The sequence below is a fragment of the Mizuhopecten yessoensis genome, unplaced genomic scaffold (assembly GCF_002113885.1).
Source record: "Mizuhopecten yessoensis strain PY_sf001 unplaced genomic scaffold, ASM211388v2 scaffold8537, whole genome shotgun sequence".
Taxonomy (NCBI): Eukaryota; Metazoa; Mollusca; class Bivalvia; order Pectinida; family Pectinidae; genus Mizuhopecten; species Mizuhopecten yessoensis.
The window spans coordinates 1,274,093-1,301,090 of NW_018407597.1; the positions used below are offsets into that span (position 1 = coordinate 1,274,093).

The 26,998-nt window shown below is 35.5% G+C and overlaps 1 protein-coding gene across 5 annotated transcripts in view; it reads left to right on the forward strand.

The window, feature by feature from the left end:
• LOC110456125 (outer dense fiber protein 2-like) overlaps positions 1-26,711 on the forward strand; it is a 42,421-nt gene extending 15,710 nt beyond the window's left edge. For 2 of the 5 annotated variants that reach the window (XM_021506682.1, XM_021506686.1), the window contains 12 exons: positions 4,295-4,410; positions 6,128-6,307; positions 11,206-11,341; positions 12,063-12,173; positions 14,336-14,440; positions 19,205-19,363; positions 20,759-20,779; positions 22,135-22,235; positions 22,716-22,797; positions 23,571-23,684; positions 24,387-24,479; positions 24,845-26,711. In XM_021506682.1, the coding sequence (XP_021362357.1) occupies positions 4,295-4,410; positions 6,128-6,307; positions 11,206-11,341; positions 12,063-12,173; positions 14,336-14,440; positions 19,205-19,363; positions 20,759-20,779; positions 22,135-22,235; positions 22,716-22,797; positions 23,571-23,684; positions 24,387-24,479; positions 24,845-25,012 (1,386 nt within the window). In that variant the 3' untranslated portion in view covers positions 25,013-26,711. The remainder of the gene's footprint in view (positions 1-4,294; positions 4,411-6,127; positions 6,308-11,205; positions 11,342-12,062; positions 12,174-14,335; positions 14,441-19,204; positions 19,364-20,758; positions 20,780-22,134; positions 22,236-22,715; positions 22,798-23,570; positions 23,685-24,386; positions 24,480-24,844) is intronic. The other 3 variants (XM_021506683.1, XM_021506685.1, XM_021506687.1) reach the window with 3 other exon arrangements.
• Positions 26,712-26,998: the final 287 nt, after the last annotated feature.

Consider the following 26,998-nt stretch of genomic DNA (forward strand, 5'->3'; position numbering starts at 1 on the left):
GTTTTTATAGAAGCTGTTTTAGAGATTTTTTGTCCTGATTGTTATTCTGTTATGGTTTGTGTCCCTGAAAATATTATTTGTATTCTGTAATAAACTTAAGCACCACTTAGTCCTGGTTATGGAATAAATATAGTAATACACAAATACTTTATTTCAATTCACTTTCTTTAATTTTGTATATAATATTTTCTTTTTTTAGAAAATGGGCAAAAATGTGTTTATTTTAAAAAAATAGCACTAATTTCCAAACATGAAATATTCGGATTTTCATTTTTGCACATGAGCAAGTTTTGTTTTTTATTCCTAATTTTGTATCCATCTTTAATCTGTCACACCTGTGTTGTATATGCTCAGAGTAACCTGCATCATTTTCCTGAATGTCTGATGTGCTTCACTTTAATTTATAAATATTTCACAAAAAGTCAATTTGACATATATGATGTAACATTTAGTAATTACCATTGCATTTCCATACACTTTACAACCCTGCCAAACTCATTTTTTCATTTATATCAGTTATGAGTGCCATGGCATGCATGATCGGGTTGTGAGGTCATCAATATCATGGTGTCATAATGTGGGATACCACTGGTCCATCATGAAAGGATGCTGTTTTTGTCTCGTCATGACAAAGTTGCGGAAGCGTGACTAAGGTGTTGCTTTTCTGGCGGCCGCGTCAACATTAAGTTTTTGCGTTTAAGTTAGTTTCACTGAAAGTTTAAGTGCTAGACCAACAAAACATGGAACCAAGATGTATCTGAGGTAGTACATCTCAACCCATGCATCAAATGCTTGATGCGGCCTACACTAGTGTACCTTTCATGGTCCATTGACTTTGTTGTACAGTTCATGGTCCATTGACTTTGTCAGCATCTCCATCAACATTAAGTTTTTGCTTGACCAACCATTTAACTTACACCATACTTTGCATTGATGGTCAAAGCGGGGCACAGGCGAGACATATCAATCCGATTTGCTTGTCTATATATAACAATGCAAGCAGATATATATTATATAGGATACTCAATTCAATTTTCACTCAATGGTGAATATTGAAAATCAAATTCTTCTTCTTTGAAATAAGATATTCCAGAAAATCATAAAATTATTATAATAATAATAATAATAATATACAGCATTTATATAGCGCCCTATATAATTTGTAAAATTACTCTAAGGCGCTTTACAACATATGGATAATAGTAATGGTTATAATTGTGAAAACAAACAACAAAGGCTTGCAATCACTTTCATACATTTAACAAGCAATGTGCACATAATTGAACAAATAAAAGGGTGGTATTTACATGACGTCTTTGCAAAGATTCTAAAATGCAGACGTGAAGAGGTGAGTTTTTATGTCCCTCTTGAACTTGGCCAGGGTATTCGACTTCCTAATAGCAGATGGTAAGCTATTCCACAACGTAGCCGAAACCCTCCCAAAGCATCTGTTTCCGTAGGTCACAGTACGAGATTTTGGGACACACAACAAAGATTCTGACTCCGACCGCAGTGATCTTGACGGCTGATACAGGGTAACAAGTTCCTGTAGGTACTGAGGAGCTGTTCCATTCAGTGCCTTGTATGTGTATACCAGAATTTTGTACTGCGACCTGTATCGTACAGGTAACCAGTGCAACGAATAAAGCGCAGGTGTGATGTGCTCTCTCTTTCGAGTACGAGTAACTAGCCGTGCTGCAGTGTTCTGAACCCTCTGCAGACGACTAGTTAGTTTGTCAGATATACCACAGAGCAGGGCGTTACCATAATCCAACCGAGAGGTAACAAGTGAATGCACCAAAATCTTGCATGCATCTGCAGTTAGAAACTGCCGAATACAGCCGATGTTCCTGATCTGGTAGTAACAGGATTTGGCAATAGCGTTCACTTGTTTCTCCATGTTCAGAGAACTGTCAAAGTATACCCCTAGGTTTTTAACAGCTGGAACAGTCTCAATAGTTCTGGCACCAACCTTGAGCTGGAGAGCCATTGTTTGCTGACACTTTGGGGAAAAGACGATTAGTTCCGTCTTTTCCTGATTAAGTTTAAGCATGTTGGCGTTCATCCAGATACTGATATCTGTCAGACAAGCTTCCAGACTTTCTGAGACTGTATTCCAACTGTCCTGTGGTTTTATGACCATGTAAATTTGTGTGTCATCAGCATAGCAATGATAGCGAAGGCTATGGCGACGACAAATCTCTCCAATCGGTTTGGAGTACATACAATATTTTCGTGGTCCTAACACCGACCCTTGAGGAACCCCGAAATCTAGTACTTTGTCATGTGAGGTGGCAGATCCGATGGCAACACACTGTCGTCGTTCACTCAGGTATGACTGTATCCAGCATAGTGCGGTATCAGTCACTCCATAAGAGTATTCCAGACGTTTATAAAGTATGCCATGGTCGATGACGTCAAATGCAGCTGACAAGTCCAGCATGACAAGCACCGCTCTGCACTTGTTATCCAATGCAGAAGCTATATCACTATGTACACGTAGGAGGGCCGTCTCAGTAGAGTGTCCCATGCGGTAGGCCGATTGCATGTTGTCATGGAGACTGTTTGCATGGAGATGAACCTCTAAACGCCGGGACACAACCTTCTCCAAGATCTTAGACAGAAAAGGCAGATTTGAAACTGGGCGGTAGTTTTTCAACTCCTCCTTGTCCATTCCAGGCTTTTTTAACAATGGTCTGACATGTGCCTTCTTGAAACATAATGGAACCTTTGACTCAACCAATGATTTATTCATGATTGCGGTAATCAAAGGAAGCAGTGCTTCAAGACATTGCTTTAATAGGTCTGTAGGCAGTGGATCAAGCTCACAGGACTTCGATTGCGAGGTCATGATAATGTTGCGCAACTCGTCCTGTGTTGTTGGTGAGAGCTTTGTCAATGGTTCCCCATCAAATGCAATGTCATGATCAGCAGTCATGACAGAGATGTCAATGTCAGCAGAGGTGTTCACTTCGGTAATATTTTTCCTGATTGAGCTGATTTTATTCAGAAAGTAATGACTGAACTTGCTTGCTAAGTCTTTTTCAGAATTACAGCTTGGTAGGATAATTTCACCTTTCTGTCACATTAGGTTTTTGGTGAGTCTAAAAAGTTGTCTTTTATCCTTGCCACATCCTTCGATTTTTTCCGAATAATAAGCCTTCTTTGACTGAAAGAGCAGTAACCAACTAGCTGACATTGCTCTCTATAAATCAGTTGGTGAACGGTTAATTTGGTCCGTCGCCACTGTCTCTCTGCTTGTCTACGTTTCTGTTTTTCCACGCAGAGATTTTCATTATACCACAGGGCATTTGGTCTCACAGGTATCACCTTAGTTTGCAGAGGTGCGTGTTTCTCTATGAGGGCTTCTATACCAAATGTGTATGCTACAACAAGATCATCAACCTTGCCTTCAGAAGATTGAAGGCCGGAACAAGACTGAATGTCATTGTTGAAATCTGGTATTGAAATTTCGCGGAATTTCCGGAAGCTCACTTCTTTCCTTGCACGAGCTGCCTTACTACAATTCAGTGTTGTGTGGACAGCAAGATGATCACCAGATTGGTTCCCCTTTACATCACTTAGACATGGATCAATCACTGAAATAGCTCCTTGAATGACTGAGTTATCTTCCCTCGTTATGACCACATCCAGTGTGTGGCCATGGATGTGTGTAGCTTCTGTCACATGCTGAATCAGACCCCTGGAATCTAGTAGACCAGAGAACTGGCGAGCATCAACATTAGATAGTTTGTCTAAGTGGAAATTTAGATCACCTGTGATATAAGTGTTCAACTGCCTTCAGTTGGCATTCAAGATCATTGTGAATATGCCAAAGGAAACTTACTAATTCAACGTTTCCAGAAATGTTTACTTTATGTTATAGCCCCACCAATATTGTTAGGCTATGATAAAATAAACTAGGTATCTTTAATTGTTTTAAAAACTTTAAAATAGAAATTCTGCAATTTTCATTGGAGTTATGAGAAACCAATTTCAAATTTGTCCCACCGATTGTATAAAGTTCTACTCCCTTCATTTTATATAATGTTGATTCATTTTGATGCTTTAATAGATGGGGACATTAAATTAGCTTGTTAGCAAAAAAATAAAATAAAGACCCTACAGACATTTCTGCACGCTGTCCGGTTTTTCTGTGTATTTGTCTGCGAGAGCACCATATAATATTGAAGTCTGAGTCGTATTGTATTCTAGAAACAGACTAAAGTGTAATGATATTTATAATATTGAAATAATGTAATTAGCCTGAGAGAGAGTGTCACTTTTCTTTCAGACAATTGATGGATCAAAGGCCCAGGACAAGATAGAGATTGAGCACCTGACGGAGCTCCTATCCAATGCCAAGGAAAAGGCAGAACGTGACAAGGAGGCCCTCAAAAAGGCTACAAGGTTTGACTATTTCTTTACAGGAAATCTATAGAAACTACAGCTCTTGACTTTATCATGAATACAGCGTCTCTTGACAAGACCTTCTCTTGTGATATGTGAGATTATAGCTGAAGTGGTCAGATCCAACAGGTACCTACAGGTATATGTCTGGCTATAACATAGATTGCACTATGCTAGCGTTGACCGTTTCCCCGACGTAACTTCACCAGTTTGATGTTGTTTTCCTCCCTATTGCCTTGTCACTTCCCTGACCTTTGTTGATGTGTTTTCAACCTTCACAGAGCCTAACCTTGGTACCAAATGACTATATGTAGATAACTTCTTGTCTACAGAATTAAAACTAGATTCTGCTAGTCTTTTTCAATTTTTTTAATAATTTTGAAAAGACAAAAGAGAAAATCTAGTGTAGTTTCAATTTGTTTTATGGGTGGGTTTTTTTCTCTAAAAATTAACAATATTGTAAATTTGCTTGAAGCTACATTAATTTTTTTTTTATATATAAGAATAACTAGGTACGGTACTACTGGTACTTTTTTTTGGAATATGAAACAAAAAATATCATGTTTTTCATAGCATGGTTTCATACTAGAAAATTACTTAAAATTGCACTGAATTAGCAGCTGCTTTGTCAATAAAAGAGGTTTTTTTTAGACGTTCTAGCTGTTTTTTAGTTAAAAGCAAACTTGTAGATTTGCACTATGATAGATTAGCATTAATTTTTAGAATATATTTAAAGTATTTGAAACATTTGTTTTTATTTGAAGAAAAAAGTTGCATGACATTTGTAGTTACATTCTGATGTGTATTTGCTGTATGAAGTTATTTTGCATGAGGATTCTTTTGCTGAAAGCTTGCAGATGTTGATTGATTAGTGGCATGCATGGAATGGAATTGCAGTTACACATCAATTTAGAACTTAAAGTTGTTTACTGTATCATCTGTTTCAATTTTTTTATCCATGAAATATATATGTAGTTTGTGAATTAAAAATATTTTTGACTTGGTGGGTGGTATTTACAATCCTGCATGTAGTCTGGGTTTTGGTGAATCCTATTTTCTATATTCAATTTATGTACCATTAAGATACTTGGTGTTAGCTTTTCTACCCTTTAGGTAATGGTGTGGTACTCTCTGTAGAAATATTAAATTTAGTATTTACCATATTTCCTGACAGATGTAGGTATCTATAATAAAGTATAAATCATTCATTAACATTCTTCTTTTAAAACATATTTCAACAACATGCATCCTATGAAATTCAGAAATTGAATACAATTTCAAATAAGCTGATAAAAAAACCATGAAAATTTAACAATCGATTGTTGTTGAGAGATTATTTATTTATTATAAATGAATTTATCTTTACGATATGAGAATTCAATTTGGGTTTCAAAACAATAAACTAGTCTAGAGCTGCATAATATAAACTTTTCCGAGTGAAACAACAATTGAAATTTAAAATTTGTTTAAATATAAAGCTTGCAAGAAAAAGATTTTTAAGTACAGATGTACTTACATTTATTTATTTTATTATACATAAATTATACAGTTATAATATCAAATTAACAACATCGGAATGAAAATATACATATTTTTCTTTCCCAGAAAGAGAAATGTTTGGATAAATATTGAGCTTTCTATTTGAAATTTCGAGTGAAGTTTTCGGTATATCAGAATTTTCAGGTGTATTTTTACCTGTTTCGTCATCCCTCTACAGAGTACAGAAGCAGAGAGCTACCCGAAGTGAGGATGCTCTCGAACAGCTTAATATTCAAATGATGGAGCGTGATTCGCAGCTCGAGGATATGCGAACTCAGCTCGACCAGATGGGTCCGAGATACGATAAGCTTTCTAAGGAGAAATCACAGCTACTGGCAGAAAATTCTGCTCTTACCACGTAAGTTTAAGGTGGCACGCTGTATATTTTGTCCCCGTTTCGTCAGTAGTACAGAGTTAACTTAATATGACATTGTTTTGTATTGCACTTGATCTGTGTGCCCCCTGAAAGTCTAGTGTCTTTTCCTAAAGTACGACTACTACAAAAAAACAAAGAGAGAGAGAATCCAGAAATGTCATTTTAATAATAATAATAAAAAATATATTACTATTTAAACAATCTGCAAACTAGTTCAAAACATTCCTGAAAATTAAAGGTACGGGAGGATTAGGTGCATCAGTACTTATTCAATATAGTAAGAAGAACGATGAGCAAATATGGTATCATTACCACCATTGATATTGCTATATTGAAACATTTAGAGAGTCACTAAAGATATATAGAGTAACAGTGTATTTAGCTTCTCGGTTAAAATGTCAGGGTTTAACTAATTATTTACAACTAATTACAACACACTTAACACTTGTGTTTACTAATTAAACTGCACTGTTTGGGGTGTTGCTTCACTAACAGTACAGCTGTTTAACACTTGGTGAGAGCAGAAACTTATAACCAATGTCCAAACACATGCTTCACAGCAAATCATACTTCTGACTTCTGTTTCACAGTGAATGTTACAAAGATTATTAGTGCATATTTATGCATTTGATATTACAACTCCCAAACTGTGTGATATAGACAACCCAATTGCAAGTGATGGACTTGTTAGCTAGATGGAATTTCATTGGTAAAAAAGAAAGCATTTTTAAAATCATGAAAAAGCATTAAATGATCAGAATGTTTATTTTAGGATTAAGCTAAGATGATATTAAAGCTTTGCTGGCAATATCTAACAGCTTTGGTGGCTATGTGTGGTGTATATTTAGGCTAAAATGCTGTCTGTCTGTTTTGAGACGTAGAAATACAGCTCTACCTGCTTATGGAGTCAGACCCATAATGGGTATCAGATACTGGTAAAATATTCAACATTGATGTAAGGGTTTTTACCAGCAACATTCCACAGTGTGGCTCAATCCGCAGCTGGCTGTAGTCTGTCTCTACTTTCATTCTTTCACCTGCTATTTATTTGCATCATTGCTGAACATATTGCAAGTGTGTTATTTAATCAGATCCAACATTAACATTCTACAGGTCTGATGTTAAGCGCGGTACAAAGTGAGTGATGCCACCTGTAGTCCAAGTCTCCGTAGATATTCACATTACATTTTGATTTTGAACACATGGAGTATGGTTATAAAGTGATAACTATTTTGATGGGAATGTAAATAAAATGGTGAAATCATGTTAGAATTATGATATTATGGTATTATGATGGTACAAGGTTATGTTAGAAATAACTTTGTAATGTAGGAAATTATTGTAGGAAATTTCGATTTTACTTCCATAACTTTGTATATGTGCTTTCACATTTATTCACTATATATGCATGAAAAAAACCCACCACAATTTGCCTTAAGTTAAGCTGTTACTTTATCCAAAATCATTTTCAATCAAGAGTTTTCAATGTGTTTCATCTACTATAATTTGAAAGCAACTCTATCCTGCTAGATATAAATGGCTTTGAATGTCATTCACTTGGGGAAAATATGTAGTACATATGAATAAGCAATACCTACAATTAACGACTTATGGATCAAATCATTTATGTTTTTAATGTATAGGTTCATACAGCACATTCAGTGACATTTTATGTGTGATGTTTTGATGAATAATACATTATACGTAAACATTTCACTGATTGTGCTATGTAAACATGTATACGATGAACTGAACTGTTTTTAGATTTTTTTGATTTTTTTTTCTATCTCATGAATGTCGTACATTTGAGTAGATTATATATATATATCTTGGTAATATCAATATCATTCTTTTAGATATTGTGTGTTATCTTTAGTTCCCATTCGAGTCTCTGTATAGTCAGAAACATCCCCAGGCTTATACTATCAATGTAGCTGATGTAACACACCCAAGGATTTAACTAACTTTCATTGGTTACTAACGTAAACACAATGTAGTCATTCCATTTCCTTTAGTCTTGAAATTGTAGAACCAGACTGTTTAGCTATTACTTTTCCTTTCCAAATTATAAATATTTCAATAATTATCTATTCTGTTGTTTTAGTAAAAAGGTTAAATTTGTGTCCGCTATGTGTCTGTTTTCTCTCGGTTGTAAAGGGGTTTTCTGAATGTTTAATGATTATGGTATACCAGTGATTATAACATTGAAATTTAAGCAATATTGATACATTTGTGTTTTCTTTCTAAATATATATGTATGTGTGTGCGTGTAGATACTGTGTAAATGTGGCCTGTAATAAACATATTTGTATGTGTTTGTTGACTTGTGTGTACAGTTGGGTGTACATGTGTATATGTGTTGTTTGAAAAGAAGATTTGTCAACATAGTCAAACATAAAATGTAAGTGTGCCTTGGTGTAACTGGAGGCTGGATGAGCTAGAGGTTCCGTGTATGTGTTTACAGAAACCTGGATGAGCTAGAAGTTCTGTGTATGTGTTAACAGAAACCTGGATGAGCTAGAGGTTCTGTGTCTGTGTTTACAGGAACCTGGATGAGCTAGAGGTTCTGTGTATATGTTTCAGAGACCTGGATGAGCTAGAGGTTTCGTGTATGTGTTTACAGGAACCTGAATAAGCTAGAGGTTCTGTGTATGTGTTTCAGAAATCTGGATGAGCTAGAAGTTCTGTGTATGTGTTAACAGAAACCTGGATGAGCTAGAGGTTCCGTGTGTGTGTTTACAGAAACCTGGATGAGCTAGAGGTTCCGTGTATGTGCTTACAGAAACCTGGATGAGCTAGAGGTTCTGTGTATATGTTTCAGAGACCTGGATGAGCTAGAGGTTTCGTGTATGTGTTTACAGGAACCTGAATAAGCTAGAGGTTCTGTGTATGTGTTTCACAAATCTGGATGAGCTAGAGGTTCTGTGTCTGTGTTTACAGGTACCTGGATGAGCTTGAGGTTCCGTGTATGTGTCTACAGGAACCTGAATAAGCTAGAGGTTCTGTGTATGTGTTTCAGAGACCTGGATGAGCTAGAGGTTTCGTGTATGTGTTTACAGGAACCTGAATAAGCTAGAGGTTCTGTGTATGTGTTTCAGAGACCTGGATGAGCTAGAGGTTTCGTGTATGTGTTTACAGGAACCTGAATAAGCTAGAGGTTCTGTGTATGTGTTTCAGAAATCTGGATGAGCTAGAAGTTCTGTGTATGTGTTAACAGAAACCTGGATGAGCTAGAGGTTCTGTGTATATGTTTCAGAGACCTGGATGAGCTAGAGGTTTCGTGTATGTGTTTACAGGAACCTGAATAAGCTAGAGGTTCTGTGTATGTGTTTCACAAATCTGGATGAGCTAGAGGTTCTGTGTCTGTGTTTACAGGAACCTGGATGAGCTAGAGGTTCTGTGTATATGTTTCAGAGACCTGGATGAGCTAGAGGTTTCGTGTATGTGTTTACAGGAACCTGAATAAGCTAGAGGTTCTGTGTATGTGTTTCAGAGACCTGGATGAGCTAGAGGTTTCGTGTATGTGTTTACAGGAACCTGAATAAGCTAGAGGTTCTGTGTATGTGTTTCACAAATCTGGATGAGCTAGAGGTTCTGTGTATGTGTTTACAGAACCCTGGATGAGCTAGAGGTTCTGTGTATGTGCTTACAGAAATCTGGATGAGCTAGAGGTTCTGTGTATGTGTTTACAGAAACCTAGGTGAGCTGGAGGTCCTGTATACTGTATGTGTCGCCACAGTCGGCTGGGTGAACTAGAGGTCCTGTATATACGCTGTGTTGTTACAGGAGGCTAGGTGAACTATAGGCCATGTATATTGGTGTTGTGTTGTAACAGACGGCTTGGTGAGCTACATGTCCTGTATATGTTGTCACAGCTGGTTGGGTGAGCTAGAGGTCCTGTATGTATATGTGTTGTGTTGTTACAAGAGGCTTGGTGAACTAGAGGTCCTGTATATGTGTTGTCACAGCTGGTTGGGTGAGCTAGAGGTCCTGTATGTATATGTGTTGTGTTGTTACAAGAGAATGGGTGAGATGGAGTCCCTGTATATGTTACAGGCAGTTGGGTGAACTAGAGGACCTGTATATATATGTTGTGTTGTTACAGGGGACTGGGTGAGCTATACGACCCTGTTATTCGTGTTGGGTTGTTACATGAGGTTGGATGAACTAGAGGACCTGTATATTTGTGTTGTGTTGTTACAGGTGGTTGGGTGAGCTACAGGCCCTGTTTCTATGTTTTGTTGTTACAGGAAGCTGGGTGAGCTATAGGCCCTGTATATTTGTGTTGTGTTGTTACAGGTGGTTGGGTGAGCTACAGGCCCTGTTTATATGTTTTGTTGTTACAGGAAGCTGGGTGAGCTATAGGCCCTGTATATTTGTGTTGTGTTGTTACAGGTGGTTGGTCGAGCTATAGGCCCTGTATATTTGTTGTGTTGTTACAGACGGTTGGGTGAACTAGAGGCCCTGTATATTTGTGTTGTGTTGTTACAGGAGGCTGGGTGAGATATATGACCTGTATTTGTGCTTTGTTGTTACAGGAGGCTAGGTTAACTATAGGCCCTTCTATATTTGTGTTGTGTTGTTACAGGAGGCTGGGTGAGATATATGACATGTATTTGTGCTTTGTTGTAACAGGAGGCTAGGTTAACTAAAGGCCCTTCTATATTTGGGTTGTGTTGTTACAGGCGGTTGGGTGAACTAGAGGCCCTGTATATATATGTTGTGTTGTTACAGGTGGTTGGTCGAGCTATAGGCCCTGTATATTTGTGTTGTGTTGTTACAGGAGACTGGGTGAGATAGATGACCTGTATTTGTGCTTTGTTGTTACAGGAGGCTAGGTGAGCTATAGGCCCTTCTATATTTGTGTTGTGTTGTTACAGGCGGTTGGGTGAACTAGAGTCCCTGATGGATCGTGTGGAGAACAACACTAAGATCCACCAAGAAAACACGACAGCAGAGCTGCATGACAAACAGGGACAGCTTTCTTCGCTCAAGATAGAGAACGAACGCCTTAAGGTATATAACTATTGTCTTCAATCAGCATCAGTGCCGCAATAGGAATCTTGATCTCTTGAAAGGGTGATTCACACTTAATGAAGAAATATGTGTCACCCCTATGTCTATCTCTAAACATTATCAATTAGAGACTTGCTATAGTAGACTGACAGTTTCGGGTGTTAAAAAGTTTATGCTTAAAATTTTAGTTAATTCACTTCAAATTTGAAATAGAAATGATGAATTATATTCCCTTTCATTTAACCTTCACAGTATGGAATTTCTTTTGAGCAAAAGAGAGAGAGAAAAATGAAAATATTCCAAACCTAGATAGATAATCTGTATATAATTATATAGAAATGGTCCTTTACAAAAATTGATTGAGTTTTTTTCTGTATTCCTCCTGATGTAACCTAGATGGCGTTTTTTTTCTGTATTCCTCCTGATGTAACCTAGAACACAGATATTCTACCTTATTTTATAATTACATTTTTATGTGAGAATTAGAATTCTTTTTCTGATGTATCGTAAGCAGAATTCATGGTCTAGTGGTTTATATTATGGGTTTTGAACATGATATAACCAATGTTTTACTCTTAATATTTCAAGGTACAATGAACTTTAAAATGTTTTTCATCAGTGAATTCTGACACCCAATTTAATACTTAATTTGTTTTTCTCTGGAGAAGTATACATACAGTAGACGTTATAAATAAACCTGTGCTGTGTTTGATCTGTACAGACGTCTATTACTACAATAGAGGAAAAGTTCCGAGCAGCAGATGAGGAGCTGGTTCAACTGCGTGGTAATCTTAAACACTACGAAAACCTGGTGGATGAGTACAAAACTCAGGTATGTGGACAGGCGTGTTGTGTGTCATCCCGACAATCACTCCACCTTATATTACCCCACTGTTACAGTGGCTGGTCAATTAGCATTAGTACTGTACGTGTAAGAGCTAGGAATCTCTAAACTACTGGTGTAGGTGTCGGTTCACTCAACGCCACTTTCAGATGGTGTGAAATAATGTTAGTTTAAACATATTTTTGAAACAGAAAGCAACTCATTTGAATCATGAGATAATAAAAGTCAAATCTCACCAATTGTAGGAAAAATTATCAATTCTCCTTTTCTTTTCTTTTGAATTTAAAGTTTTCTGTGAAAGGTTATGCTAACCTTGCTTAATTCAAACGTGAAGAGATTCCAAGCAATGTAGTTTTTTTTCTAGATTTCTGTAGGTTCATAGATAATTTTACAGAATTTTCATTAGGCATTTCAGTATCACTTTTTTCTCTCGATAGTTTCATCAATTAATTATCAGTAACATCTACATGAAAAGTCAATAAACTTTCTTAAAATGATCTAAACTTCCTATTTTTTTTTTACACATTTTCCTACTTAATTACTGCTTAGAAAACTACATAATTGTAATCGTCATTCATAAAAACTTCAAATATTGGTTCATCAGTCATCTTTAGTCTCTTGTTAGCAATAACATAATTTTCCAACATTACTTGGATAGCATTGGTTTCCACATCATTTCATTGTGTGCTATGACCGAGTTCACTGCCGAGTGGCTAATACTCACTGGGTAGTCTCCCCGTTGTAGATGCGCACTGGGTCTGTACTAAATGTTCCTGAAGTCATAATATGGTCTGTGTTACACTATTCACAATTCAAAAATCTATTGATTAAAAAATATAAGCAATTTATACTGGTTTGTCTAAAAAAAAAAGTATATATATTTTACACATTTCTTGTTTTGGATAGTGTTTCACAGATCTCCAAATGTTCACTAGATTCCCAATTTTTTAAGTATTTTGTATTGGTATCTTGAATAAAACTTTTTTTAATTGTGAATTAACTAATTACCTCCCTTTGTTCCCTGTTTGTGTGTCATTCGTAACCATGGTAACAGGGTGTTTCCATCAGTAAGTTACCTCCCCCTACTGTGTCCAAGGTTACAGTGTCAACTCCTCTCATGACACAAGGCAGTCAGCAGCAGGTATTCTCATTCTTCATCTCATTCAGTGTCACGAAATCTCACCGACTCATGTTTAATTTGCGCATCTGTATATTGTGTCACATTTGTTGTCGTGAGATTGTTCCTGATGTACCGCGTCACATTATACGTGTTGAGGTTATCACATAACTCTGTCTTTGATTGAAACACTGCTCTTTTATTCACATATTACTGACAGTAATGTATTTGATAGTGGTGGTCACTGTTGAATCTTTTTTTCTAAAAAAAAAATTCTCTTAAATTTAGCTAGTTTTTTTTGTTCTCTTAAAACCACAACACTGTTTAAAGATAACAGTTTATGTTTTAATTTATCCTTTAAGTTTTACACAAATTTTGCTATCCTATCTCTAATAACATATTTTCCTAAAGATTTCTTAATTCTCGGAAAAGTATAACTGGATAAAAAAAGGGATCAAAAAATCAGCATTGGATGTATGCATACAACTTGCATGTTACAGAAATATATTAGCAGAGTATTTTTTTCGTGCCAATATTATTGAAATTATTGGCTTACACATGTATAATATATATAAGTAGGCCAATACTTTGAATAATATTGGTCAGAACAAATTTGGACCAGGGAACCATCAAGTTTGTCAGAATCCAGCATTTGATATGCAACAGAGCTCAGAAACTTTCAATATATTATTTGAGTTGAACTTCTTGATCTGTCCTGTTAAAGCAGTGAACATGTGAATACCAAAAGGAAAACAATTTGTCCAATAAAATATTTCTTTTCTTTATTATGGGTAAAAAAAGTCTATATAAATAGCTAGACTTTATTGCTCTATGCATGTCTATGGTATAATTTTCTAAAATATACTATATACCCACAATATTTATGATGAAATATTTGATGCATGCTTGCATTTGGGACAAACATGCAACTGACTCAGCATGAATTAGTAGGCATCAGCCAGTTGCTTGAATGGCAGTCTGTCAGCCAGATGCTTGAATGGCAGTCTGTGTTAGCCAGATGCTTGTTTTCCAGATGAACCGCTGTCGGATTGAAGCAGATGACACAATGGTACGTTTGGAAGAAACTGTAAAAGAATCGGAGCTTATCCAGGAAGATGGAGAATATGAATTAGAAAAGGCAAGGGAAATAACTACACAACATAATTATAACCAGTTAACACGGGAAATCGTAATTTTGAAGGAAACAAATGTAATTTAATTGTTTCTGCATGGTGTTTTTCTAAAGTGCCATTATGCTATTTATTATGTTTTGTGTTGATGCAAAGAAATGTTATTCATTGGTAATTCTCATGGGATAATTTAAAAACTGGGCCCAAATCCAAACCACGACAGCAAAACTGTTACCATGATGAAAATTTATCCTTGTGTGCTTTTTGCTTTAGTTAAAGGCGTTTTAATGTGGGCAAATATCAGAAGAACACGATATACATCATACATTTCTCTTTTCTGCATGTTTATGTGTTCATTTGCCCAAGTTAAAACAGCTGGCTATTAGTCCCCTTAGAATGTTTGTTACTAATTTATTGGTGTGTTGTAGTAAGATATGCATGCTTAGTTCACATATATCACACTGTTTTATTAACAATTTACTATGCACGACTGTTCATGTTCATCAGACACCAGTCACGGAAAGTGAGCATTGCTGAAGGTTCAATTATGTAACACAAACTTCCTGTAGTGGCTTGTGTCTGATGATGTTACTAAATCATTCCAACCCGTCTTCTCACAAACTTTGCCGAGGTTAAAGTTGTTCAGCCTTTTGATATTGGATTAAAACGACCATATTGGTCGTTATTACATAAATACAAAATTGATCTAATAATCAGGGGTATGACTCCCATCTTTAAAACATTCCAACCCGTCTTCTCACAAACTTTGCTGAGGTTAAAGTTGTTAAGCCTTTTGATATTGGATTAAAACGACCATATTGGTCGTTATTACATAAATACAAAATTGATCTAATAATCAGGGGTATGACTCCTGGCCATCCTCAAAATGAAATGAAAAACTAAACTTTCTGATTGTAAAATAATTTCATGATTAATCTTATTGATATTTATTAGGTATTTTTATTTTAAATAGAGAAAAAATTGGAAAGTTGTACTGTAGGCTATCTATAGACAGCTGTAGTTGGAATGTTATATTTTTATTATTAACAACTGTATAACAGTGCTGACAACCTTTTTTCATTTACTTCACATGGTATTTGTTATTAGTAATACTACATGTTTTAGTCATTAAAGTTCATTTACTTGTGATTTACATTCAATATCAATTGATAATAATTGAAAGAAAATTCAAAACAATAACAGGTTACAGCATAAAGCTTGTTATGGTCATTCTACATACACGTACACACATATGCATGTATACTTCACATATTGATATATCAAAAATATTGATGAAATGGCTTGAAATAACCTGTCAGCAGTCAAATCATTATTCACAAGTGTACAATCATGAAGATAAAGTTTGAAAATATCTCCATTCTTGGATTTATAAAGGTGGCATCTCATTTGCAGATTACAGTGTGCCTAACTGCTGTAAAATATAGACGTTCTTTTCAACTAATATATGTTGCTCAGTTTTCATTACTGGTATTTTTTCCATGAGAAATCAATTAATGTGTTATAATTTATCCATATCATTTTCTTATAATTCATCCGTGTTCAGTGCATAACTAGTCTAGATGATTGCAAACTTTCATGTTTATACTTCGACTGTTACTTAATATTCTTCAATGCCCAGACTAATTCTTCTTTGCAGAGTATAACAGTACATGTATTTATATTATAATCTATTGGTTTCTATAAACTTCCGGTATATACAGACATTATCTATGAATTTGGTACCACGTAACAATTCTTTTCCTAACCCTGTTTCTCATTTCTGTATTATTCATGAAGGGTACTACATTTTCCCATTGTTTTCATCAGTCCATGCCATCTGTCACACCTACCTATACCACAGCAACAGGACCAGTGCCTGAGGGTGGGGCTCCATACTACCCCATCTCCCAGCAACATCCGGGACAAGGTGTTCCACAGTCCCAGGGGGGTGGGGGACCATATTATTCTCATCCCGGGACCCAGACGTCAGTGGTTGGTGGGGGTCTATTTCCACCCCAACATGGGACACCTATAGGTGTAGGGGGAGGGTCTTACTACCAGCCACCCTCAGGCACTGGGCCCCAGTCTGTGTATGGGTACGAGGGGGTCGGGCAGAGCCACCCCGGGGTAAGTGTATATGTGTTCACAATTGAATGATCCTTCACAGCGAATCGTTTATTTCATCAGCTCATCTTCCTTTCATGAATTCATCCACAAGTCACTGAATGTTCTCAATCCATAGGGAGGTTGATTTCCTCGTCAAAAATCACTGACAGCATTTTGTCATCTGTCTTTTAGGTATGACACTGGTACATGTGATTGGTTGTTTGAACAACGTATATATCAGCCAATCAAAGCATATTTTGTGTTCATTGCCTCACTTGTGACTCTCCCGTTCCAGTTATTCACTTCAATTGTCTGAATGTCAGTTATTTTTTTGTCTTTCTGAAAGCGGTAATATTTAAATAGATAATCCACATTTAAGCATGTTCACATTACATTAAGTGTTTAGCTTTCCGACTATAAGACTTAGAAATTGTTTTGGTCTTGTGAATGTTGCATGGTAACAAGTTATCTGGTTTTCTATCTAAGACAAACAGCTGTTTTGTGGAACTTTAATAATACTGGACTGTAGCATTCACATTCAGATTTCTGCATCATCTTAAGGGAGCTATAACATTATCAATATTTTTTTCTATTGACCATTACAAATTTTGTATACATGTCATGATCTTGGGATTAGGTTGGTATCTTGTATGAACCAATCTTCTATCTATTATAATTCATTCTGCACTACAGTTCTGGCCTGAAGTGAAGGTCACATAAATATGTGTGACAGATTATAATCTATAATTAGCTTTAGTAGGTCAAAAGTCAAGGTTAAAAGATATGCAAAAACATTGGATACATGATATACTTATAATAAGCTTGATTGCTTTACCCTTTCACCACTGTAGACCATAATGGACTCATCCATATCAATACATGGTAGAGTCTACTAAAGTTACATAGGGGTGAGTGAATATCGTAAAATAGAATGACAAGTTTGGCATTTGTGCACATCATGTACGGTAGCACACTCAGTGTGCTAGATTACACAACATGTTGTGTAGTTATAATGAATTGGTGGAGGATAATACATTCAGCATGCCAACTGTGTTTTGTGTTACCATTACTATCAACATTGCATAATGCATGCATTTCTAATCACTATATAATAAACAAAATGCATAATTACGCATTGCAAAAAAAATCATGATTTTGCCAAATATTTAGAATTTTATAAGGTAGCTATAGCAGTATACAGTAGAAATGGCCCGACTCTGATAAACAAGGCACATGTCGAGGAAATGTAAACACATGTATACATGTATATATATTTGGAAACTGCATTACATTTACAATACATATAAAGTACTGAGAAGTGTATAAACCTCTTTTTTCTGTGTATGTTACTTGTGTGAAAACCATGGTAACCACATCAAAAATTACCAAAAAATGCCAAAAATTGCTATTTTTGACCCAAAATTTGACCCCTGCAACTAGTTATTTTTTTCCTAAGTTTTGTCTGAAATTAAAGATTACCTACTTGGTTGCAGAATTATCTGGGTCCCAGTAAAGTTGTCAAACTTGTTTTTTTGCAATTTTGCGTTGTGTGCTGTTGTCAATATTTTACCTCCTGTAAAGCTAGCTTTTCATGTGTAGGCACCCTTTCGGATTATTTTTTTTTACAAATGTGAAGCTCACATATAGCGCACTTCATCATGCTTATACCAATTTTAGTACAGTTTTATTTTTATATTTTTTTTACACATCATTAAACAGGGGTTAGCCATTTAACAAAAATATCACCCATGGCCACAACGTACCCTCTACTGTATACTGCTACCTAAGTATAACATACAAATCCGTTGATTATTTCCTGTCATTATCTTACAGGTATCAAATATCAGGTATGAATATCTGATGGTAATATAATGTTCTATTAAACTTTCTTTTGTCTTAAAACTTACCATATTGTCTTGAGGAGTGCAAAAGTTATGTCATGTCATATATGTGTTTCATGAAACCGTGCTTGTTGATGTTTTATCCAGGTATACAACATCGCTGTTCGGCTTATCAAGCTAGTCATTGAACCTTTCATACTGTAACTTTTCCTTTTCCTCATATCAGTCCAACCAAGAAATCTCTGTAGTCCTTGAAATACATGTACTATCCCTATTATATCAAATCCATAACTGTGTGTATTTGTAGAGGATGTGTAACTGTTTTTCTTTACATTCTTCAGAAGTGTTAGCTGTACAATCAATTGTTTATATTGAAATTGAATTGGAATTGAGCAAAAATATTTTCAAACATTTATGCTTATTATGACCAAAAAATCATTTACATGCATTTTGAATGGGTGTAACTGATTTGAATTCATTCTTGCTTGAACTTAAAAACTGCTTTTCAATGAATATATATCCACATTCTAAATTTGTAGTTTTCAGTGATCTATAAACATAAATATTCTTGATATTTGTGATATTGAAACAAAAAAACTATCATGAGTGTAAAACAACATTGCTGGAACAGCCAAACATCATCTGAATGTTTGTTATATACATTACAATGGTCTCTTTTCAATTGGAAACCTTGACATGGCAACGATCAAATTCCATTTAGAGCCTCATGAATGCAATATCTTTTGGTAGAGTTTATATAGGGATGCAGAAAATAAAGTTGGATACATACAGTCTAGTTAAGTGAGTGGTTTGTGTTGCCTACAGGTGAAGGCGAGGCTCCACAACCGCCTACAGGAGCTGGAGCCGCTGCCCGACATGCTCAAAACTACAGAACTCAAACTCCATGATGCAAATGAACGGATCATCATGTATGAACGGAAAAATACAGAAAACACCAAACTCATCACTGAGTTAACTGCCAAGGTAGGTACATCACTTGTTGCGAATTTGTAAAAGGCGAAGTTTGAATTGCTAGTGTAATGGCAGATCTGATCTACATTATAGATGTATGTAATGGCAGATCTGATCTACATAATAGATGTATGTAATGGCAGAGCTGATCTACATAATAGATGTATGTAATGGCAGATCTGATCTACGTTATAGATGTATGTAATGGCAGATCGGTCATTCTCCCACCATTCACAGAACTGTCTCCCTTTTACCGGTTCTTGGTTTCTTTGTCACCCTGGGGATAAGATAGTTACATGTAGCATTTTAAGAAAAACAATACTATGATGTCGCACGACCAATAAAAATTACACTGAATTCAGCTTTCCACAGAAGAGGTCATATGCAAATTGGGTTAAAAAAAAATAGATTACAAATGCTGAAAACCATTTTTTTTTTTCAATAAAAGTGTTGAAAGGATTGATATAAGGAAATTAAAGAATCATCCCCTAAAGTGAAGGTCTGTCAAAGAAATCTCAACCCTCAGGATTAGATTATTGAATGTCTAACCCTTGGATGAAAACAAGCCCTTAGGTTACACAATGAAGAATATCAACCCTCAGGTTAACATTTTTCTGTGAATTACCCTCATTGTAGTTGAAGATTCTATTTATCAACATCATACAATACTTCTTTTGAAAGTATTGCTATTGTGATGCTGAAATCTGATGATAATTGTTCAGAGTAAGCCTGTCTTTCACATGCTGAAATTCCAGGGTTACCTAGACCATATAAAAGACTGCGACTTATTTTAAAAACTGATGTCATTTTGAAGTGCATTTAGGCTGTCTTGAGACTGTGATTATGATTGGCGTATACTTTCACAAAATCATATCATCAACTAAAGACATGTTCCATAATGCTAACACTGACCCAGTATCGGGTTTATATTTGAATTACTAACTTCTCCCAACTGCATGGTCATTGCATGGCTACTGCATTCTGTCCAGTTCTACTAGCAGTTACACTGTGATGCAGTCCAGCAGTCCTCGGAGATACCGTTTGTTTTTCATTCTGATCAATATATTTGATGTATTGTTGTTTAAAAGAATGAAAAAATGTAGATAATGCTACGTAAAATGTATCTTGATGGTTTCATGTATTGCAAAGTCCCTGCTATCTTGTTAAGTACTGGTATTCAGAGTCCATTGTAACTATTTTTGGATTGCATGGTTGTGTTGTACCTGAATGTCAATGTGTATAAACTATTGTTTCATCAGAAACAAAAAGTAAAACGTTTACTCTTGTATGTTACTGTTGCAGTGTATATATGTTATATTCTAACTCAAATTTCGTTAAAAACAAGAGGGAAAGTTTGGTGTGAAGTAAAATCATTTGATCATACTTCTGTCTAACAATCATTTTCAGTCTGAGATTTCCACAGACAAGGTAATTCAAAAGTGATGCTAAACGAGTGAAATTGCCTTCTCCATTTTTAACTTCCATATTTTTTTCATAACTCATTTTATCCATATTTAATGTCACATGTATTAACCTACTAAACTTTTACGCTAGCTAGATATTGACTGTGTCCAATGAAACAGTTTAAGTTTTGTTAAAGCCTACTTTTGCAAGCCTTCGAAAACTTCTGTTTCCTTTGTCAAGCAAACAGTTTAAATGCCACCTAGGCTCAGCGAGACACCGGTCATTTACACTCTTTGCTTGACAAAAGAAAAAGACATTTTCTAAGTCTCGCAAAGTAAGTTTTCAATTCCTGTTTGTGTTCAAAACAAACTTAGCCTTTATTATTCATACCAACTGATGAATCTGATTCTGAAGTTTAAGTTTACGTAAGTTTGACTGATTTGAAGATTAAGCATTAAGCATAAAAAGTTGTGAACCAACAGATCAAGATCTGCTGGTAGATCTACAGACACAAAATGTTAGGTAGTGCATATTGGGTATTAGCAATGGGCAAGGGTCAAAGGGCAAATGGTGAAGGTCAAAGGTAAAGGCTACATCATTTCCTGCATGTTGATATTTGAATGACTATATATTAGGATAACATAAATAGGAATGACTGGAAATCAAAATTTAGTTTATGCATGTGGCAGTGTGATAGAATCTTCATAGTTTGTAGTGCAAGGAATTGTTTGACAGAATCTTAATAGTTTGTAGTGCAAGGAATTGTTTGACAGAATCTTAATAGTTTGTAGTGCAAGGAATTGTTTGACATGAATTAAGAAAATTTCAATTGAATCTTCCATTATAATTTGCAGTGTGCTTACAATTTAGTTGGAGTGTGTCATTTCTTAACAGTAATTTTTAACCAGTGATGACAGTGATCAGTTAATTGTTTGCAAAAGTTGATTGCTAGTTTGATCGATTGCTGTTCTGTCATTGAAAACAATCACTCATATTGTAATATTATTAATGCATTCTCATTCCCAATCATTATCACAGTCATTAATAGTACAGTATCAGATTGGAATTGGTGCATTTGTAGCTGATTATTTCTGAACAGAGTTATTGCCCCTTATCTGGAAGCGGGAGAGTTCCTAGCTTAATCATCTTTCCCCATTTCAACTTCTTCGTGATGAAACCCTTAACTAAACGACCTTTTTAACTCGGACAGGAACTTGTGGAGTGGAAGTGAAGTATGATTTTCATGATAAAGTTGTTTCTATTAAAGATGTTGGTTTGTGCTTCTTTAGCAATTGTGAATATACATATCTGGTGTAGGTAGTCACAGAGTCACACTATGAATTTCCGGTAGTAACAGTTCTGATTTGTTGTCTGACCAGGTGGAGCACGTATCTGACACGCTGGAACAGATGCGATCCAAATGTCACGACATGCAGGATGACAATCGCCTCCTTCAGGGAAAAGTCGAGTCCGTGGAAAGGTAAGCTGCCACTATTAACATTACTATATAAATACCTATACATTTGGGGACTGGTACTTTTGATACTGTTTCAAAGAGCTGGAGGCAAAAGCAAATTAAGTCAATGTTGCCTCCTTCCTAATTCTTTCTAATTAATTGATCAGTGCCCGACATGCTATTACTATGTATTTGGTTGGATTACATTTATTTGCCATTACCCAGGTACTATATATTTGGTTGGGTTACACAGTGTTAATGCCATACAAATGTAAACTTCCATGTTTTCAATGAAATAATAATTTCAATAATTTGATGACCAGGTATAAGTTATCAACAAAAATGTGAAAAAAATCTACATTGTATTCCTCATGAAGGCGATTTAGTGTACAGAAGAAAACATCAAAGAACTTCCCATAATTGCACATGTAAACAAACTTTCTGGTCCTCGGCTTATAAAAAGGTTACTGTTATAAACTGTATTATAAATTGATTGTGTAACAGGAAGCTACATGATGCTGAAGACCACTGCCGAGAGATGATGACAGCTGTAGCCAAAGCTGAGGAGACTGCCCATCAGCAAAACGTGAGTCAAGTCAACACCATCCTTGATACTCCAGGGATAACGCTCACTTATGCTCCCCTGGAATATGTCATAGCAAAATCGCAGGCTCAGTGTGCACCACGTTGTGGATGAAACGAGAAGACAAGTCTGATCCTTTGATGTACATCAATAGAATCTGTCGTTTGCGAAACAGTAGAATTGACAGGTTTTGAAGTCAGTTGTCGCGCGCCCCTCTGTATTAAATCTTCAAAGGACAGGTACTAGCCTAGTGATTGATCAGGTGTTTTTTACCCGAGACCAATCAAATAGCTAGCTGTGCATGCCTTCTATTTTGCTATGACATATTTCAACACCAGATGGAACATTGTACCAATATCAGTCTGGTGGGGAATGAAAAAAACTCCTGTATATAGCATACTTTAGAGATGAAGCATGATTCTAGCTAAAAATAAATTATCGGAAAAGATCTTTGTTAGGTACCATTATCAATCTTGAATTCAAAACTGTTACTGTGCTAATTGTCAAAGGCTTTTTACCTTAGATATATGTATCGTAGTAATTTTATATCTGATTGCAATACACCTAGACTAGAAAATTCAGAAACTTTCCCTGATTAGCTTTGATGTTGGTGTGCATTTCTCTTTATTAAATCATTAGAATATTCTTGAAAAATCGAAAGTGATTCTGATTGTGATTTTTGAATACGAATAGAACAGTTGCGAGTGTTTCCATTGGTTCACAGTTTCAAAAATACATCTTGCTTGTGTTTAAACTTTACACTTTTGAAATTTCAGTTACGCCTGGAAGAGAAGAATCGTGAGAATGCCAGTCTGACCAGGCAGTTAGAGAATGCTTTGTCAGATATAAGGCGCCAGAATGACCAGAGTAGAGACAAAGCTTCACAAAAGGTAGGCATGTGGACCTTCTAGAGTTGTGTCCTGTTAAAATGCCATGTGGAACAGGTACAATTAGTTTTGAATGATATATATACAATAAATGTATACGATGGTTGGGTGGCGCAGAGTAAAATACACATGCCATTCACCAAAAGGGCCATGATTTGATACCCCAATTGGAGGTTGAAAGGAATGGGGTCACCTGTCAAACAACATGGGTTTTCTTTGGGTAGTCCGGTGTCCGGTCCGTCCGACCCGTCCTTCCCCCCCGTCCCCCCATGGGTTTTCTCTGGGTAGTCCGGTCGTCCCCCCCAAGACCCTCCACACGCTAACAACCGGGCTAACAGGACTGATTAATATAAGTTGATATAGCTTGTTTTAATACTTGTGCTAAAATATATACAGTTTGTATATATAGATGTACATTGTATATAGTACGCTCTATAAGTAGAAAAATTAAAAATAAATAAATGAATGATGCCCAGGAAATAATACAAGTATAAGTTTCCCCACAGAGTTTTCATTCATAAACATAATAAAAAATCTGACTCGTTTGGTTAACTTCGTCATTTGGTTAAATTTATAAATGTCTTCTGGCTTGACCATTGTAGAATTGTCCAGATATTTTGATTTAAGCCAAACTAAATCATTGATATATTAACATGCAAAAATCATCAGAAATCCCTTGTATAATTGTTTTCATTCGTTTTTCAGGAGCGTACTTACCTGACCAGAATAACTGACCTGGAGTCACAAATCAGTCAGTGTAGGGCAGAGATTGCCCGACTCAAACGGGAAAAAGAGGAGGTAAATAAAAATGACCTATATCTATCTGTCAATCATGTTATTTTATTTAACTACAAGTAATTACCGCTTTCTGCATTGGTGCTATCTTCAAAGAAGTTATAAAGGAAAAGATTTAAAAGATTGGGTAAAGGACTAGGAACGTTACAGGTCATTTCCGGCCTCATCTGGGATTTAGCATTAGTTGTTATATTCAAAATCTTAGAAAATGAAGAACACAAAGATGATATTGTGCACTATTTACGTTGAAAATTACCCATAATGCCCCAAGTCCTTTATTACACGAGAAAATTTACAAATATAAGAATTATAGTAATTCTTTTGTTATTTCATATTTCATATATCTAATATAAGTTCTACATTTTCAGAATGAGAGAAAGTTCAACTCCAGATTATATGACCTCAAAGATCGTCTCGAGCAGAGCCACAGTACCAACAGGAGTATGCAAAACTATGTACAATTTCTGAAAAATTCCTATGCCAACGTATTTGGAGAAAGCTCTATATCATATCCGTCAACACCAGGACTTCCCTGAAACAGACTTTAGCTAGAGATAATCATATCCATCAACACCAGGACTTCCCTGAAACAGACTTTAGCTAGAGATTATAATGAGTTATTAGTCGGGTGAAAGCATTATTTATTATCAAAGTGCCAGTTAAACACTGTTATTTTATAGTAACTGAACACAAGAAAATTTGTTTTGAAGTGGGTTGGATGACATTCCGTTTTTCTAACAATTGTATTGATGGGAAGGTTGACTGAATGTGTAATGTTTTGGTTCAAGGAAAAAACGTTAACCTGTGTCCTCCGTCTTTTTTAGCGGTAGAGTTGTTTCAGTTCTTAAAGGCCATATTCACTCAAACAAAGTAATTTAGGTTAAGTGGACATTGTTCCTCTTTTGTAAATTTAGATACAAAACTTAATGCAGAGAATTCAGTCTGTATTGAAACATATACATGGTAGCGTATAGACGTAAGTGCTAGTCGAAGTCTAATTAGATCTGAGGAAGGCATTATCCTTGTATACACACATTGTCCGTCCATTTATGATATGACCATTGGATATTCCATGGAGTTCAGCTGGACTACAGATTCCATTATTCAGATTTCATAAAACATTTGGTAGTAGGAGAAAACAGTTTGATACGATGAATTCAAAGTCAACTACAGCACTTCAATTTATTTATTTATTCATGTTATTTAAATCAAGATTATCAAGTTCATTGCTCCTCTTGCCTGTGAAATGAACACAAAAGAACATGTTCAAACCAGATCTTTTATTTGTGCAAGTGGTATGTTTCAAATTTTGAAGTCATTTACAGCATCAGATGTATTCTTTGATGTTGATTAAAAAGCCATTTCTTCATTTGATTTTAACATCTCGTGCCAATGTTGGGTAAAACAAAATCTTGCATTTTTTTCTCCAATCATAGATATTCATTAGAAAAATTGTTTGTCCACAAACGTGTATTACAGATCTGAAGTAAAAGGGGGGTTAGTAAATTATAAAAAAAAATTGGAATGAAAATAACTTAAAAAATTCATTCTGTTGACTGTGATATTTCCTTTGAATTCCGTGTCTTGTACATAATTTATTATACAATTTTATTATTTACATATACATAATGTTCTTATCATGACATCATAATACCAGCAACATGGTAAGCTCATCAACGCTGTAATGACAGCACCCTGCAGCAGATAATTTATTTGAAAAATAATCGTTGTAATAAACGAAGAGTCACAATCATGCTTTATACTTTATTGTAAAATAATGTATGTTTTAGACAATTAGTTTCCTACTTTCTTCAATCATCTGTACCAAAGGACTTGAATGTCAATATTAAATCAGTACTTGAGCATTCGTTATATTACTGTCGATGGCACCTGTGGTATAGGATTAGGTGATTAACATGTAAGATGGCTCATTATAGACGGATTGAGACTTTCATTCCTTTAGAATTTTGAAATGGAACAAGTGGTTCACATTTACATGTTCTGAAACAGATTCAGTTTTATTAGTATTGCTATAATGAGCTGTTTTTAAAACAGTCTGTTGTGTAAGAAACATGAAGTATAGCGTGCAGCATTTTTTTAGCCCTTGGAACTTGTTAAACTTCAAAAAATTTGTTTTGATATAAAGCTTCATTCCATTGTCATGGTAACATTTTGAAGATCAAATCGAAAAGTAGATAATTTACTTCTCATTTGTTATGGATTCTACAATGAAAATTAAAAACATGTTATTGTTGGTTATAGACTTTTCACAATTTCACAATTACCGAATTTTTGGAAATGTATGAAAACGTAAGCATTTTAGTGTGCTACAGGCCTAGGTTCATATATACCAGTACGAAATCATGGATAAAGGTGAAATTGTCCAACATTTAAAAAAATCATTTATGCTAATCACAACATTACTTCTCAAGTCTCCATGGTGCTTCAGGTTCAAACTGACCTCTAAATCAAACATCACACTGACCAAGAAGAAGAGTTTTCACAAGACCCACCCAAATTGC